Source organism: Camelina sativa, chromosome 17 (assembly GCF_030686135.1).
Source record: "Camelina sativa cultivar CO46 ecotype springtype chromosome 17, ASM3068613v1".
Lineage (NCBI taxonomy): Eukaryota > Viridiplantae > Streptophyta > Magnoliopsida > Brassicales > Brassicaceae > Camelina > Camelina sativa.
In genome coordinates this window covers 777,370-793,154 of record NC_141896.1, presented here as the reverse complement: position 1 = coordinate 793,154, position 15,785 = coordinate 777,370, and the positions used below count along the sequence as shown (strand labels likewise).

Sequence of the window (15,785 nt, the reverse complement as noted above, 5' to 3'; positions counted from 1 at the left end):
AATCTTACCGGCCCCGGATTGGGTCTAAACTAGACGTCGTTGCTAATTATATAACAAAGGATAAATCAGAAGAAGAAAAATAGAGGATATCTTCAATAAAAACATCATTCCCCAAAGTAATGGATCCTTAATATGTATAATGGCAATTACGAAACAGCATTTCCAAAACTTGTCTCATCTTTCTTCAGTCACTCACTAATAAGCGTTAAGATATGATCCACTTCAAAAAGAAAAACAGAATTTTTTTCCCCCCAAGCTAGAAGATGCTTCTCTTCTCTGTTTCTTCACCTGATTATCTCATATATTACCTGCAAACAAGAGCTCAGGTTTAGATTTACGCACTAGACATCAAAACTAGATTAGCAATGTTCATTTATAAGAGAGAATATGTACCTCGATGGACTCCTAGTGTTGTTGATAGGGCTCTTGGCAGGACTTGGCTTGCTGGGGCTTTTGCTTGCTTCCTTCTGAACCTGCGATACATTAAGCTATTAAGATAACGAACAATGTAAAACCGAATGTAATATCATACTAAAAGAGGGACAAGATTTGGATTACGCACAGGAGGTAGGGGAGATCTTGATCTTGAACGAGATCTGCAAAAGTCCAAGAAAACAAACCAAGATTCAGAAACCCAAACATATCATTCTGTTCGGTACTGTTCACCTTGATGCCTCATCTATCTTAAAGAGATCAAGCATTTGCAAAAAGAAGAAGTAACTTAAACCAATCAACACTGCTACTTAGGTAAAACAAAGGAGATTTCTCAAAACCATGTAGCAAAACAATTTTGTAGCAAAATGTGCCATGGACGTCCCAACTCCCAAGGGAACCCGAGATTTCCATATTGTCATCATCCATCAGGCAAATTTAGTTTTATTGAATCCCGATAAATATTGTGATCCAATGTCTCCATTGTTATCCATCTAGCAGCAACGGAAATTAGTGAATACTACATAAGCAAGCCAGATGGAGCAAAGCCTCTTATCCAAAGTTTCCCATACCTCTGAGTCGAAATACTTGTGAACAACCAAGAATTTCCATCCAGATATTAATTTCCATTTTCTACTCGATCGTATGTAAATCCATATCTATGAATCAAAACCATATTCTACTCAGGAAAGCAAAGACCAGACTAAAAATGCAAGGTTAATCTCGCAAAGCTCAGCCAGAAATGGGGTAAGCATTTAGATATAGGTATGGAGTATGGAGAGACAATAATGGCTACCGTCTCAAAATATCATATGCTCAATCAACAAGAACTTTGGAGTCATCAACAATGACTTTTCAAATCAGATTTTTATGAACTTCACAGGAAAATCTACTTACTAAGAAATGCTACCTGATGCATTTTGAAAAAAAGTATAAAATCATTACCTTCTTGGAGACAGTGACCTTGACTTTGAGCGGGGGGCAGGAGATCTCGAGGTAGATTTTGCAGGCGACCTACGTGAAGACTTTGCCTTTGGACTCCTGCTTCGGCTCAAGCTCCGCCCACGGCTGCGGCTGCGACTACGACTCCTAGAATATGATCTTCCCCTGCTAGGGCTCCTAGAATCCTTCCTCGAATCATATTCTCTAACCTAAATAGATATGGAAAACCGAATTCAAAACGCAAAAATGAAAAGATCAAAAATTTACAGGAAACACAGCTTCAACGAACCCGAACATATCCATGAGAAAACGCGTTTCGAAACTCTGTGTCATCAAGCTTTTTCACCTGGAGAAATTGAAGAGTAGGAACTAATTAGTCATATAGGATTCCTATAACAAAGTCTCAACCACAGAACAGACACAGGTTAAATATCTCACCGCATACTTCATGTCCTCATAGCAGGTGTAATCCACAACTCCAGTTGTACCTACAAAATAAGATTGTCCAAGATTTAAATCTTTCAACTCGATCTAGAGTCACAAGATCAGATGAGCACAATTACCTCTACCATCACGGTACACTTGTGAGAAACAAACATCCCCTCCTTTGCGCATGTGATCCTACAGGAAAAGTGATTCGTGTTGGAAATCAGAAACCTTTGAAGATAAAAGGGAAAATGAGAAGTTCATCCACCAGTGTGTACTCACCTTGAGATCTTGCCAAGAAGCAGATGAAGGCAAGCCTGTCACCAGAACTATGGTGGAAACAAAATCAAATTAGAGATTATTTCTACAAATGTGGACAAAATAATGCTAGTTAAATGACTACTTAGTACTTACCACGAAACTCTGATCTCCTAGATGGCCCACGACTACCACCATCGCCACGGCCATCACCGCGGCCACGACCACCACCACGGCCACCACCATTGAAACTACCACGAGAATCATCTGTTGAACGCCTCCCACCATGAGCTAATTCCACCTAAAAAAAGCCAACATTGATTTAAGTTAAGATTAAAAACCAATCTGAAATTGCTCAAGTATCTATCTATGTAAACAATTTCTTCAATATGATAGATGATAACTAACCCGTAAGCGATGGCCATCAAAGTCATAGCCATCCCGACCATGAATAGCATCTTCAGCATCCCGAGCATCATCAAACTAGACAGGTTGTAGAAGCAGATTCAAGCATTTATAGTCGAATAAGACATGTTGTTGTAAGAATAATGGTTGCGGAATTGGTAGGTAAGCTGACCTCAACGAAGGCATAGCCAGGAGGCCTTGGCGGGACCTTCAAATCAATTTGAACAACTGGTCCATACTGCAACAACAATGGAAGAGCAAATGTCACGGAGACTTCCTCCATAAGAGTGTTACAAGCCAAAGCACAAGATTGGATGTGAGGAAAACAAATTAAAAACCGAAAATTTTACCTTACTGAACAAATCTTCAACCTCTCTCTCGCGGATATCTCCAGGAAGGTTTCCGACATACACAGTTCTACTCGAACGGCTGCTCATTCTTCCTGTCCCAAATCAAAACACACAACTTCAAGACAAGATTCGGACAAGACACAAAACCTAAGTGAGAAAATCTGAAACAGAGAAGGGGTGGAGATATTTCACCTGTTGGTCGATTTTGAGATCGCAGCCTCCTAAATTTGGGAATTAGGGTTTCCAGAGGTGGCGGATAGGTTTAATACTACTAAAGTACTAATAGTGATACAACCAGTGAACAAAGCGGGTCACGTGCGTCACGTGCAGTGACGTTTTTGAAAAGAAACAATTCAATTATTCAATCCAAAAACAAAGGGAGCAACTTTAACATTCACTATCATCTCTCTCTCTTACAAAATCATCTCTCTCTCTTACAAAATCTTACAGCTTCATGTTTTAAGCGTTTGAAAGATCCGATCTTTTTTCACACGATCAGGGTTTTGGCGGTTAGTAGTACTGTTATCTCTCCGTTGATCAGAATAAAAAGTTCTTAAAGCTTTATATATATATGTCTCCAAAACATTTGGAATTGTCACAAAGCTCCGTCGAGTCTTGCACCTTACATCTTCTCTCATGGCGGCCGTTTCAAACCACCGCTAGTTCCAAAACCCTGGATTCATCAACAGAGCAGCCACACAAACCGTATGACTCTCACTCCACTCCCAAACGTCCTTGTCTCTCCGACCGATCCACCGCTTTCTCCATCGAAGCTTTTAGCCGCCTCTCGATAGCAGACGAGGACAACAGTGGAGTGAAATCGAGTTACACGAGAGGAGGTTTCAGGCCTGTGGAGAGAAAACGGCGTCGTCGTGGGTCGAGATCGGTTTCTGGTCGAAGTAGTGATCGGAGCGGGACTCTTCGGTGTTGCTCTGTGAATGCTCAAGTGACCACTTGCTCTGAGTTTCAATTCGCTGTTGGTGGTGGTACTACTGATTCTAGTGGGGAGTTGTTCTGTGAAGCGAATTGGTCCTCTGATGTGAGTGAGGCGGCGCGTAATTTACGGAGAGATCGAGATTTTGGTGAAAAGGAAGGAGGGTTTGGGATTGGGGTCGTTGAATCAATGGGTAACGAATCCGGTTACGGGAGCGAACCTGGTTATAGAGGTGATGCTGAAATCGGTTATGGTGATGAGTTTGATGAGGAAGAAGAAGACTCTAAGCCCTTGTTTTGGGGAGGTATAGATCTAAATCTCTGTTCTCCTTCAATTTTGATCATTGATCGAGTTTGAAGATTTTGTTTGGATCCTCATCCTATAGAGTCTGAAGTTGGAACCTTTATACAAAGAGAAAGATAAGTCTAATCTTATTTGACAGTGGGACGGTGTTGGCTTTTGAACTCGCATTGTAACTGATCTTGGGACTCGTACTAGAAATGGCTTGTTGGATAGAAATTGGATATGCTTCCTAAGTCGATATAGTTCGAGTAATGTCATTCCGACAGTCGTCTTAAGTCTATGTTTCAGCCAAAGATACTTACTTTCAACTTTCAAGGTATTTAGTTGCGAAACCAAGTTACAAACTTGCTAGACCACTAACTAGTGTTGGTTTGTAATTGAAAAGCCTTTGCCTTGAGATGGTGTGTCTTTGCTCTGTGAGAAATATGAATTTGATGTTTCTTGTTTGTTAAGCAGGTACAGAATCAAGCAAGGAGATTTGTGCTGGCGAGAAACAGTTCTCTGACAAAAAGTCTCACTATAGATGCCGCCGAGGCAGAAGGAATGATTACAACAAAGCTGTTGATTTCATGACTCACGACATTTCTTTACTTCATCTTCAACCTCGTAGATTTGATCAAAACAATGGCGCTTCTTCAGGTGAGGGATGTCGAACCAGAGTGAGATGATAACTACTTTAGGAGTCTGCAAAGCGAAATCAGCAAAGCCTTGATAAGTTGTATATAGATGCTGTCTTCATAATTTTGTGTTCTAAAGAGAATAAACCAAGGTTGATGTAGTTTCCTTCACACGTTTTAAATGCTGAGACTACTCCAGGGAAGCAACAAATTGTAATGTGATTTTGTAAAGATGCTCGTTTGTTTCAATGCGAACCATAATGTATATACCCCCTATCAGATTTGGGGTATACGGTTTAAGAACCGGTAATTCCAGACCAAACCGAGATTAGCCAAGTAAGTAGCCCAAGTATTGGGCCTGAAGTCCATTGGGCTAAAGAGTAAACAAAACCCTAGGGTACTCTTGTGGGTCGTTTATATATTCCATCCCTAAAACCTCGCCGCGGGAAGAATTTCATCCTTTTAAGCGAGGGTTTCGTTTTGATTCAATCTCTGTAGAAAGATGACTCGAGGAGTAGCGGTGAAGTCGAGTGGAGCTGGTGCTAAGAAGAAAGGAGTATCGTTCGTGATTGACTGCTCCAAACCAGTTGATGATACGATCATGGAGATCGCCACGCTTGAGAAGTTTCTTCAGGAACGTATCAAGGTCGGAGGTAAAGCCGGTGCTCTTGGTAACTCCGTTTCTATTACCCGAGACAAGGGAAAGATCACCGTCAACGCAGATTCCAACTTCTCAAAACAGTACACTTCTCTTTTCTTCTTTCTCACGCTTTCACAAACCCTAATTAAATTGCTCTTCATTTGCAAAAATTTTGATACGGGTTTTGAAATGCTTAAAACATGGTTTTTTGGATCAGATACTTGAAGTATCTAACGAAGAAGTATTTGAATAAATACAATCTCCGTGATTGGCTACGTGTGATTGCATCTAACAAAGACAAAAATGTTTATGAGGTACGATACTTCAGGATTGACGACGAGCCAGCTAGTGACGAAGAGGATTAAGCTCGACCTTCTTCGTTCCTTTTTAATTACAATTAGTCTATATTAGTTATTTATTCCTACCAAATTTTTTATGTGTGTATTTGGGAATGAATTGATGGTTAAGATTGACACAAAAATGACTAAATTCATTTTTAAAATTTCTGAAAGAAAAGAGTGACTAATGGAATGGCCGACTCTTTTTTTGGGGCCGTCTTGGTTCGGCAGAATTGAGTGATGGCGACTCGACCTAGGCGTAAACAAATATCTGCATTTATTTTTTTCTTGATCTTATGCAGTTATGCTAACAACATTAATTTCTTTTAAAACCTATACAATGCTAATTATATTTTAATTTTATTGTTGGAAAAATATATATAAAGGTTAAAAGGCGTAAAAGTTATATTACAGTATTTTTGTTTATAATTAGATTAGTTAATTATATTTTGTTTTGATTTAATCGGTTTAATTACGTAAAAATAACAATTTTAATTTACAAGTTACAACTATAAAAACCCTAAACCCAATTAAATAAAAAAAGAAACAGAAAAAAACAAAAAAACAATAACTTTGGGTGGATTATCTTCTTTCTCTTTATCTCTAATTTCTAGAAATGCTAATGTAAGGGCGGATTCTTTGGCACGCCAAGCGCGTACATCTCCGCACCAAGTTTTGTTTGTAAACAATTTCCCAACCAATTGGCTCGTTTGAGCTGATCTTTTGTTGTTAAAAAAAAAAAAAAAAAAAAAAAAAAAAAAAAAAAAAAAAAAAAACTTTGGGTGAAAGCCTAAGCTGGCGCAGCCTCTAAGCTCTTCTTCCTCTATAAAAACCCTACTCTCCTCTCTCTTCCTTCTCACCCTACAAAACAGTTTGACATCAGTTAAGAGCAGATCAAGCTTCTTCGATCTCGTTGATATCTCTTCTTCTTCTGCGGCTTCGAACAAGAACCTGAGAAACCTCTCTTTTTGTTCTCTGTTCTCGTTATACCCTTAAACCACACAATGGCTCGTTCTCTCTCCAACGCTAAGATCCTCTCTGTCTTCGTTTCCGAAAAGCTCTCAAACGCTGTTTTCAGGTAAAAAAAAAAAACTCCTTTCATCTGATTACAAGAAAACGTATGTATTGGTATTGCTCTGTTTTCTCTACTCGCCTTTAACGAAACGGTGACGTTTATTGGGATCTATTCAGACGAGGGTTCGCCGTCGCAGCCAAAACGGTGTCAGAGGGGAGCGTTTCGAGCGGTGAAACCGCTTCTTCCGCTGTGATGAAGAACAAAGTTGTGGAAGCCTCAAGCGAGAAGGCGCCATGGGTTCCAGACCCTAAAACCGGTTATTACAGACCAGAAACCGTTTCTGAAGAGATTGATCCGGCTGAGCTACGAGCTGTTCTCTTGAACAACAAGCAATAATTAATTTTTAAAACCGTTTTATTTTCATTAATCCTCTGTTTTAATGAGGAGATTAAGGAAAAATAGGTTATGATCCTTTGCGGTGAACCCAAATTTATTCCGTTGCTATTTGTGTAATAATCGTATCGTATAATTGATACTTTTTATCTATATCATTAATTTGTTAAATTTTTAAGGCTTCCAAGTTCCATATACATACGACGTAATAAGAAAAAGAAAAAAAAAATCAAGAAACGGTTTTACTATGACTCAAAGTCAACGAAAAGAAATTACTCTTAACCAAATCTAATAGGTATAGAATGTTATAAGTTTTATGTCAGTATAGACTATGGTCTAATAGACCCGAGAGGTGCAAACTAATAAGAGTTATTTGATCCCAATCAGGCTTTGCATTGCCTTATTTACTCACTCGGTTCAAACATACATAACAAATTCATGTGCTTGGTAACCTATGACCTATTTCAAAACGTCTATAACCCATCTTCGAGTAATATATCACCACGAACAATATATCAAAATTAAATATCTATTTTGACCATATTGTTTCTTTAATTATTAGAATTTTAAATGTGGTATTGAAAAAAGAAGCTTCAAAATACTGACGTGAAATCATGTATGTCATCTTTAGATATTTGTTCTCACACTAACAACAAATCAAAGCCATAGACAATGCAACCACGTGGCAAGTCATGTTGTAGTTAGGGAAATGTTGATCATAGAAATAAGTAAAGTTTAATACAAGCAATAGAAAAACAAGAAGCCGAGAAGCTCTTAACTTGTGAGCCTCAGAAATTTAGCTTTAGCCTTTATGGTATGAAGACCACATAACTTCCGTGTTAATGGTTGAGACTTGAGAAGAAGTGGCTCATTCTAAATCCCAAAGGCCAACATGCAATTCAAAAAGACATAAGAAAAGTTTGTAGCCTCACGTTCTTAACTAAATGGCGCTTCTTAAGCTAAATATAGATTTTTTTTTTTATAACTTTCAGCACAATCTAGATCTTTATCTGTTGTATACGCAAATACATGTTTACCAATTTTCAAATTCGGGTGGATCATCAAACATATACATGGAGAAAGTAGAGTCGCGAAGTCAAGGACCAGTCCTACTCTTTTGGGGGTTTTATACAGTTCTTTGTTTTATATGGTGTACAATATTTATGTATTTGAAAATCTTTTATTAGAACTAGCATACATTCACACAATTATACCAGAATCCGGATATGTTCCAAAAGTTGAATCTGTTATCCAAGTCAAGTCAAGATCTGGTTCAACTGAGATCATCTGAAATTCTGAATACCAAGTAAACAAGTTTTCAACGAATCAAAACTTTTATCTCATCTGAGAAACAATCATGACACTGGAACAACAACAACACTAAAAGAAAAAACTACCTTCCTACGTGTTCATCTTCAAAATACTGTTCCCAATAACCAGGATTGGAGCTTACACAAAAGATTGGCCAACCACTGTAGCCTAGTTTACATCTAAACTTGTGTTCATGTTCAAGTTTGATTCCTTGTACCTTCAGTGGAGGATCTTGACCACTTTAGTTTTATCAAGTCATTGATGAGAAAGATAAGACCATGTTTGTGGGCAGAGAATCTAAATCACAAACTAACACAGATCATGGAGTTCAAAAACCCAATGATCTCAAAACCATCTTCTTAGTGAAGTAAAATTTATTATCATCACTAGGCTACAATCAACTTCCAAAGAGCCCTATCATGATGGACCAAAGATCTAACATTTCATACAACACATTGGTAGGATGCAACACACAAACCAATGATCAGCCAAAACGAAAACCAAATTGTCTCAATGTCTCCACCCTTTTTATTCCAGATGGGTTCATAAATACAATTCATCGGTTTGATCCAAATAAGAGATACAAACAAAGCATTGACTGAAACAAAGAACCCAGACAAATTAAAATAATTGGAGATAGAACCAAAAAAGTCTTAACCTTTAAACGGAAGAAACAAAAGGGTTTCTTCCCAAACTCTCCTCAATCGAATTACAATCAAACCCGCATCCACACTGCGGCGACTCGTAAAACTCATCGATCGCAAAGTTCGCCGATGTAATCCCAACAGAGAACTCGAGTTCGTCACCGTTCCTGACAACCTCAACGATATTAAGCCACAAGAATAAAACTTTGACCTTCACGCCGGTAAGTTTCGTGAGCTTGTTCTCCGATATGTATCCAGAGATTGTAGATTTGTAATCCAACTGGTACGAGCCTTGAAGAGCGAAACTGCACGATTTGTTGAAATACGCGTGAAATTTGCCAGTGGATTCATCTAGATCATATGATACGACTCCTTTAGGAAGGATTCCGACGGGAAAGTTGTAGCTTTGGAGGATAGAGTACGCCGTCGGCAAATCGTCGTTTGTAGCGGCGGCGATGAATGGCGAATGAAGGCAGAGAAAGAAGAGGAACGAGACGATCGAAATCGGAAGCAGAGTCATGTCGATGGAAACCCCCAAATTATGAATCTTTAGGAGTCCGTAGCAACAACAAAAAACAGAGATTTAGGTTTTAGGTCTTAGGTTTATCCCGTTTGGATTTAGTTTCCCGTCACTTTCTCGGAGAGATATATTCAGAATTTTTCTCTGGGAAAGACGTGAGAGACTTTTGTAGCTATCTCATTCTCAACATAGCGACCTACACGACACCGTTTCACCTAACTACTGGACACGTCATCAGTTGAGCACATGAGTTGTTGTTCTTTTGGAATTTGTATTTTTGTAAGTATAATAATAACAAAGTCTTTCTTGTCATTTTGTTAACAAAACAACACAGACACAAAATTTCTGAACCAACTAAACCTAATTAATTATTTTACAACTCATATAATATAACACAAACTAAAATATTAGGAAATTGAAGACTCAATCAAAAGTTGAATTAACAAAGTGTTTATTTCAGTGAAACATGATTTAAAAAAAAAACAACAGTGTGTAGTTTATTAATTTGTTATGCTTTGAGGCCTATGTTTATTTTATTTATTCATAACAGTTTTAAGACCCATGGGGCTTCAAGAGGAAGAGACGAGCCCATTATAACAATTATACCCACAACCACACTGTGGACTGTCCACGAAATACTTGGCCGAGAACTCCTCAGAAGCAGCACCAACGGAGAACTCGACTTCGTCGCCGTCACGTGACACCTCTGAGATGTTGATCCAAAAGAAAAGCACTTTGACGCTTACGCCCATCAGCCTCATGACTCTTCCTCTTGATATGATGCCGGAGATTGTGGATCTGTATTTGACCTTGTAAGACTCTATAGGGAACTGACACGTGCTATTGAAATGGACTTTGAATACCCCGGTTTTTCGGTTTAGCTGGTAGTCTCGTACGCCTTCTGGTAAGATTCCTCGTGGTAAGGTGTAGTTTTGGAGAACTTCGTACGCACTTGGCTTTTTTTGGCCGGAGACGGATAAAGAAGTAGAGAGAATGAGAATTGAGAAGATCAAAATTGACATTTTGTGTGTTCACTGAGTTACTTTAAATCTCTATCGTTTTAGTTTTGGATTTGTGTCTGATCTAATCGTTAAACTTGTTTTGAATCCGTTACTTATAGTAGTAGTTGGTTTCGGGAAGTCTTTGTGTGTTTACTGTTTAGTACAAGTAGTTAGGTTCAGGGACGTTGTGATCTAACCGTGAATGGGGAAATGAACGGCCGAGATTTGATGTTTCTAGCTACTTGTTATAGTGTGAACAAACGACGTCGTTGTCATGCTAAACAATTTAATTAAATTTAATTCGTATTTTATGTTGCAAAAAATGTTTACGGTTACATAACCAAGCTATACATTTCCTTCGCGTTGAGCTTGGTTTTCGGCTTATAAAACTTACAATAAAAATAAAACAATTTCTTCAAATTAAATTAATAAAAGAAAATAAATTAAGAGCAAATCACAAAATTACTATGAAATTAAACCGCTGGTGTAAGGCACTCCGGTCTTCCAAATCCAATCATCTTCGAGGAATAGACCGGTGATCGTGAAATTAGCTGCCTCAGTCGAATTAATCACGTGATAACCAGGCCATGTAACCCGGTTTGTAGTGTTTGAACCCGGTCCGGTATTGTTATATTCTGCATAGTACAATGTACTTAAAGCGAAATCGCCGTTCCACTCTCTCCAACCAACCGGTTCAACGAACCCGTCTATGTACGATTGCATGTAAACCGTCCTTGAATACTCTTTCCACGGTCGACCCAAATACGTTCTAACCGTATAATTACTCGAAACAAGATCATCCGCGGGTTTAATCGTACAGTTTTGGATTGACGTACCGGTGTTTTGATTCGGATCAGACCGGCCTTGCGCTGTGATGGCGTTGAACTGGTTCGGCATCGGTTTTCTCGGGTATAGATTACAGTTCTGAAACACAACTGCCGCGTTTCCGAATATGAAATCGACCGTTCCATAGACATCGCATTCTCTATAGAACTGTCTTAGGGAGTGCGTGTAGAGCGTATCTTGATAAGCCTCGAAACTACAACTATAGAAGATTGAGAAATCTGCACCGCTCCGTAACGCAACAGCTTGGTGTTTCTCTGGTCCGGCCGTGTTTCGGAATGTGATGTTCACCGCAACGAAGTTCGGTGCTGTCACAGCTGAAATAGATAAAGAAAGACATGTGCACGATTTGTTATTATCGATTGTATCCAAAATATCATTTTATTTAATGGCTGCATCATCCAACTATCTACTTTTTTAAAAATAAACATAAGTACACTCAGTATTATTAATGCATCTTGTCCCCCCTATTCACCGCTTTCAATTCTAATCTTTTTTGACCTATAGTTGAAAATGCAATAATTAAAGGCAACTATATTCACGTACTCGATAAAAATATCATTGGGAATTTAACTTTTAAGATCTAGAGACAGTATGATTCATAACATGTGATTGTGTGACGTACCAAATGTGGCGGAGTTGAAAGTGGTCCAACCGTCGACGACGCTTCTGTTTCCGGTGACCACCGTTTGATTGATTCCGTCGCCGATCATCATCATGTACCTTTTGTTCTTCGCGATGGAGATGTACTCTTCGTATATTCCCGCCGTCACGTAGATCAAAAAGAAACCAGCGCTTCCGTCGGTGTTGTTTGGCGCCGAAGCTATAGCCGCCGTGATGTTGGTGAAGTTCCCGGTTCCGTCTTGGTTGACGGTTACGATATCGCTTATCAGAACCATGCTTCCGTCGTCTCCGTCATCGCCGTCCGCGAGTTTTCTCCTGCTGAGCGACTCGTAAACGGCTTTTGTTTTCTCCGTCATCTTCAACGGCAGAGCTCCGTTACGAAACAGACGAGCCGGCTTAGTGTGAGTGGATGATCCGGATCTCGGATGAGCCCAAGCAAACCCGGCCCGTTTCTTCTTCTTCGGAACCCATCCTTTGGTGAAGAGAGCGAGCGAGACGCCTAAGAGCTTCGTGTCGTTAACGAGAGGCAAAGCGACACCGTTCCTTACAGTCCACGTGGCGGAAGAAGAAGCTGCGGTTGTGAGTCCCTCGAGACACGTCTGCTCGTTAGTCAACGCCGCGGAGAGAAGCGTCTGGACGTCGTCGGCTCTCGAAAACGGCAGCGTTTTGAAAGAGGATCTCGCCGACGTGTCGTTAACGGTTTCAAACGACGTCAAGAGATAATCCATCGTTAGACCGGCGAGAAAACGGCAGTCTTGGAGAGCTCTTATAACGGCGGGTTGAGATAGATGAGCGTTGCGTTTGATGTATTTGTCGACGGTGCGAATGAATTTACGCGATTGGGATAGCGATTTGCGGATAGAGAAGCGGCCGTATTGTTGGACATTGCCTTGGCTATGTGGGAAAACGGATTTGCAGTATTTTGGATCCGGAGTCGTTTTACAGATTGTTGAAGAGTTGGATAGAGTTTGAGAAGAACAACCGAGGAGAAGTGATTGGAAAAAGAATGATAGTGTGATGAGAAAGAGTATTGGAGATTCCATTGGAAATTTTTATGTGGATAAAAGACTTTAGGTTAAGTGGTTTTATATAGTAGTATAAGTATGTTGATCATGAATGAGGATGAGGTACGTAGGTCCATTCTTTAAAGTTTAAATATTATTACTATATTTTTGTGTATGAAAACTATGATATTTTTCCTGTGATGCGATAATTTTTTCCTGAGTCAACTCGTTTGGGAGTCTTAAAAACGCGTAGGTTTGTTAAGAGATTGTGATATAATAATCATCGGATACTCTGTCTGTTTATATATTCAAAGATGCCTAGCTGTTATTGCAGAACCATATCTTCGTTCGATCTTAAGAAATACTATATACCATTCATGTTTTCCGATCGATAATCGAGTAATTCAATTATCAATAGTGGTTACCACCCTCGTTTTTCAAAGAACAAAATGTGTTTTCGAAATAGCCGTTTCCTTCGATAATAAAGTATTTTTCTTCTTTTCTATATATAGATAAATTTTGATTGACATCATAATGCGGAATTTCAAAAACAATGTTGTAATATATAGTGTAAACTTGTTATAAGTATTAAACTTTGCTTGTTGTTGAAGAATTCACTCAGTTTCTCTAATTACCGTAAGAAACAAAACAAAACGATATTTAGGGTCTTATTTTATGGGTGTCAACACTCCTTCTTAAGAAAATTAACCATTTGATCATTGATCAAAATATGTAACTCCATATCTGGGGCAGGTTTACTTGTACGATTGACTTAATTATTAGGACATCTCCAACCCACTCTATATTTGCTTTTTAACTCTATTTTAGAGTAAAATCTACTCCAACCCATCTCTATTTCTACCTCTATAATAGAGATCTCTATTTTTTCTTCTATATATAAAGGAACTCTATTTTTTCTTCTATAATAGAGTTGAACTTTTTTATTTATAAAATGGTTCTTGAACTTTTAACACTTTTATATTTATGATCAAAATAAATAAAATATATATTTAATGGTCCTTAAACTTTTAACACTTTTATTATTTTATATGATGCAATGTATTTCTTTTAATAAATGTGATATTTAAATAATATTTATGAATGTTAAAAATTTAAATAATATTATAGTTTTATGAAAAATTCACAAATACTAAAATAAATGGGTTAGTTTGCAACTTTTATAAGTAAAAGGTATTGATAGTAAAATAAAAAAGGAATCTCTACAGAATATTCCTTTTTAGAGGAAAAAATAGAAGTATCCATTGGAGCAGGCCCGGCACTGGGGTGGTGCAAGAGGTACTTTTGCACCATGTCAAATTATTTTTGAAAAAAAATTACAAGATTTGAGGCCCTCAACATTTGATATTTTGACAAAAAACACCCCAAATTTCTGAAAACTACAAATAAGACCTTTAAATTGAAAAGAAAAAAAAAATTTGCACAAGGTCCAAGGAAAACTTGAGCCGGCCCTACATTGGAGCAAAAGTCATCTCTATTATAGAATTCCTCTATTTTAGAGATAAAAATAGGGAAAGCCATTGGAGATGGTCTTAGGTGTTAAGTTATCGTTTATCTTTGTTGCAATATATACGTTGACAATTTGTTCAATAATTTATCACTTTTAATATATTTTATTGAAGTAAATTAGCATGCCCGATAAAAGCCTATCGATCGATGGTTCCAAGTCCCAACCTAACAAGATGCTAGTATTAGTATAGTACTACCACTATTCTTAAAATACTACTACTAACTCCAAAGTGTTAATTAGTATTATACTATTTCTTTTTAAAACGATCCAATGTGTTCATACGTAAACTGTATCAAATTGCCAACGATCTAACGTAAATAGGATTTCATATGTTTAATAAAACGACGGATGCAAATGAGTGGTATATTTAATGAAATTGTAACCGTTGAGCTTTGATGAGATCATGTTATTCACAGACAGCCTTTTTAATGTATTACTTCTAAATAATTTATTTAACTAAGACCAGTATAACTTAATTGTGATTTCATATCGAAACTTAAGTTAATTAAAGTACTAGGAGTAGTATAATAATGTGTTGTCAGATATGTGGCAACGTTGAAATTAATCGTCATGGAACAGAGTTCCAAAGGCAGAACGGTCCAAAAACGACAGATTCTTCTAGTCGCGTAAATTTGTAAAATCATAAATATTTAGTAGTTGCGTTTCTTTAATTCCATTTTTCTCTCAAATCTTCACAGTAACAGAAATTTAAATGTGTTCTCGAAAGTCTAAGATGTTGAATTCTTAATTTTACATTAGTTTTAGATGTTTTTTAAGTAGCAGAATTATATCGATACTGAAATCAAACTCCGCATTGTAGAATGGTCCAATCGGTGCCAAAGAGCCAACATCTGATTATGAATATGGAAAGTTAATGATTAAGAATTTAAGATGGCAGAGAACCCTATTATACATCAAACGTTATCTTCGGAAATGAATCAATTAATATCCATTAGTCCACATAATATACCCATTATCATATGTTTTGTTATTCGAAATTTTTCATTTGTAACGTCAAAAGATGTTATATCTTCTTGAATCTTGATGTTGTAAACAAGTTCTAATAAAAGAACATATCACAAAGGATAGTACACGTCTAGTACACTTCTACCATGTTGTTGAAACAAAATAATCCAATATTTGAGAACAATTTATTTCGGTATACACATATCTAATTAAAATAGTTTAATAATATATTTATTCAAAATAATATATGAAAAACGAGGTTAAAATAGTCTGTCCTCTATGTAACACTGA

At 37.7% G+C, this 15,785-nt stretch overlaps 7 protein-coding genes across 12 annotated transcripts; 3 read left to right on the top strand and 4 right to left on the bottom strand.

Moving 5' to 3' along the window:
- Positions 1–65: 65 nt before the first annotated feature.
- Positions 66–3,241, bottom strand: LOC104754382 (serine/arginine-rich-splicing factor SR34). 5 transcript variants are annotated; one of them, XR_015586735.1, is made up of 14 exons: positions 3,006–3,168; positions 2,814–2,905; positions 2,636–2,701; positions 2,467–2,541; positions 2,215–2,359; positions 2,083–2,129; positions 1,938–1,995; positions 1,813–1,862; positions 1,664–1,720; positions 1,378–1,583; positions 1,005–1,091; positions 563–926; positions 394–473; positions 66–308 (listed from the first exon to the last, which is right to left on the bottom strand). XR_015586735.1 is itself a non-coding variant. In XM_010476560.3 (13 exons), exons 2-13 carry the CDS (start codon positions 2,898–2,900, stop codon positions 305–307), a joined length of 909 nt encoding a protein of 302 aa, XP_010474862.1. In that variant the 5' UTR covers positions 2,901–2,905; positions 3,006–3,241; the 3' UTR covers positions 66–304. The 5 variants fall into 5 exon arrangements, 3 of the variants coding, with proteins under 3 accessions (XP_010474862.1, XP_010474863.1, XP_087351277.1); XR_015586736.1 differs by having other exon boundaries at positions 2,814–2,901; XM_010476560.3 differs by lacking the exon at positions 1,005–1,091 and having other exon boundaries at positions 563–596; positions 3,006–3,241.
- LOC104754381 (uncharacterized) lies at positions 3,182–4,977 on the top strand. Of its 2 annotated transcripts, none has more exons than XM_010476558.3 (2): positions 3,182–4,051; positions 4,504–4,977. In XM_010476558.3, exons 1-2 carry the CDS (start codon positions 3,385–3,387, stop codon positions 4,716–4,718), a joined length of 882 nt encoding a protein of 293 aa, XP_010474860.1. In that variant the 5' UTR covers positions 3,182–3,384; the 3' UTR covers positions 4,719–4,977. The 2 variants fall into 2 exon arrangements, with proteins under 2 accessions (XP_010474860.1, XP_010474861.1); XM_010476559.3 differs by having other exon boundaries at positions 3,191–4,051; positions 4,507–4,977.
- Positions 4,978–5,151: 174 nt separating this feature from the next.
- On the top strand, positions 5,152–5,777 carry LOC104754380 (large ribosomal subunit protein eL22x). The gene is made up of 2 exons (XM_010476557.2): positions 5,152–5,408; positions 5,525–5,777. Exons 1-2 carry the CDS (start codon positions 5,170–5,172, stop codon positions 5,670–5,672), a joined length of 387 nt encoding a protein of 128 aa, XP_010474859.1. The 5' UTR covers positions 5,152–5,169; the 3' UTR covers positions 5,673–5,777.
- Positions 5,778–6,366: 589 nt separating this feature from the next.
- On the top strand, positions 6,367–7,224 carry LOC104754379 (late embryogenis abundant protein 2). The gene is made up of 2 exons (XM_010476556.3): positions 6,367–6,723; positions 6,837–7,224. The coding sequence occupies exons 1-2, from the start codon at positions 6,650–6,652 to the stop codon at positions 7,054–7,056; spliced, it is 294 nt and encodes a 97-aa protein (XP_010474858.1). The 5' UTR covers positions 6,367–6,649; the 3' UTR covers positions 7,057–7,224.
- Positions 7,225–8,869: 1,645 nt separating this feature from the next.
- Positions 8,870–9,663, bottom strand: LOC104754378 (uncharacterized protein At5g01610-like). Its single transcript, XM_010476554.2, has one exon. It carries the CDS (start codon positions 9,526–9,528, stop codon positions 9,025–9,027), a length of 504 nt encoding a protein of 167 aa, XP_010474856.1. The 5' UTR covers positions 9,529–9,663; the 3' UTR covers positions 8,870–9,024.
- A 299-nt stretch (positions 9,664–9,962) lies between these two features.
- On the bottom strand, positions 9,963–10,607 carry LOC147923215 (uncharacterized protein At5g01610-like). The gene has a single exon (XM_087495920.1). The coding sequence runs from the start codon at positions 10,548–10,550 to the stop codon at positions 10,098–10,100; it is 453 nt and encodes a 150-aa protein (XP_087352046.1). The 5' UTR covers positions 10,551–10,607; the 3' UTR covers positions 9,963–10,097.
- A 207-nt stretch (positions 10,608–10,814) lies between these two features.
- LOC104754377 (putative pectinesterase/pectinesterase inhibitor 7) lies at positions 10,815–13,120 on the bottom strand. The gene is made up of 2 exons (XM_010476553.3): positions 11,998–13,120; positions 10,815–11,689 (listed from the first exon to the last, which is right to left on the bottom strand). Exons 1-2 carry the CDS (start codon positions 13,037–13,039, stop codon positions 10,995–10,997), a joined length of 1,737 nt encoding a protein of 578 aa, XP_010474855.1. The 5' UTR covers positions 13,040–13,120; the 3' UTR covers positions 10,815–10,994.
- Positions 13,121–15,785: the final 2,665 nt, after the last annotated feature.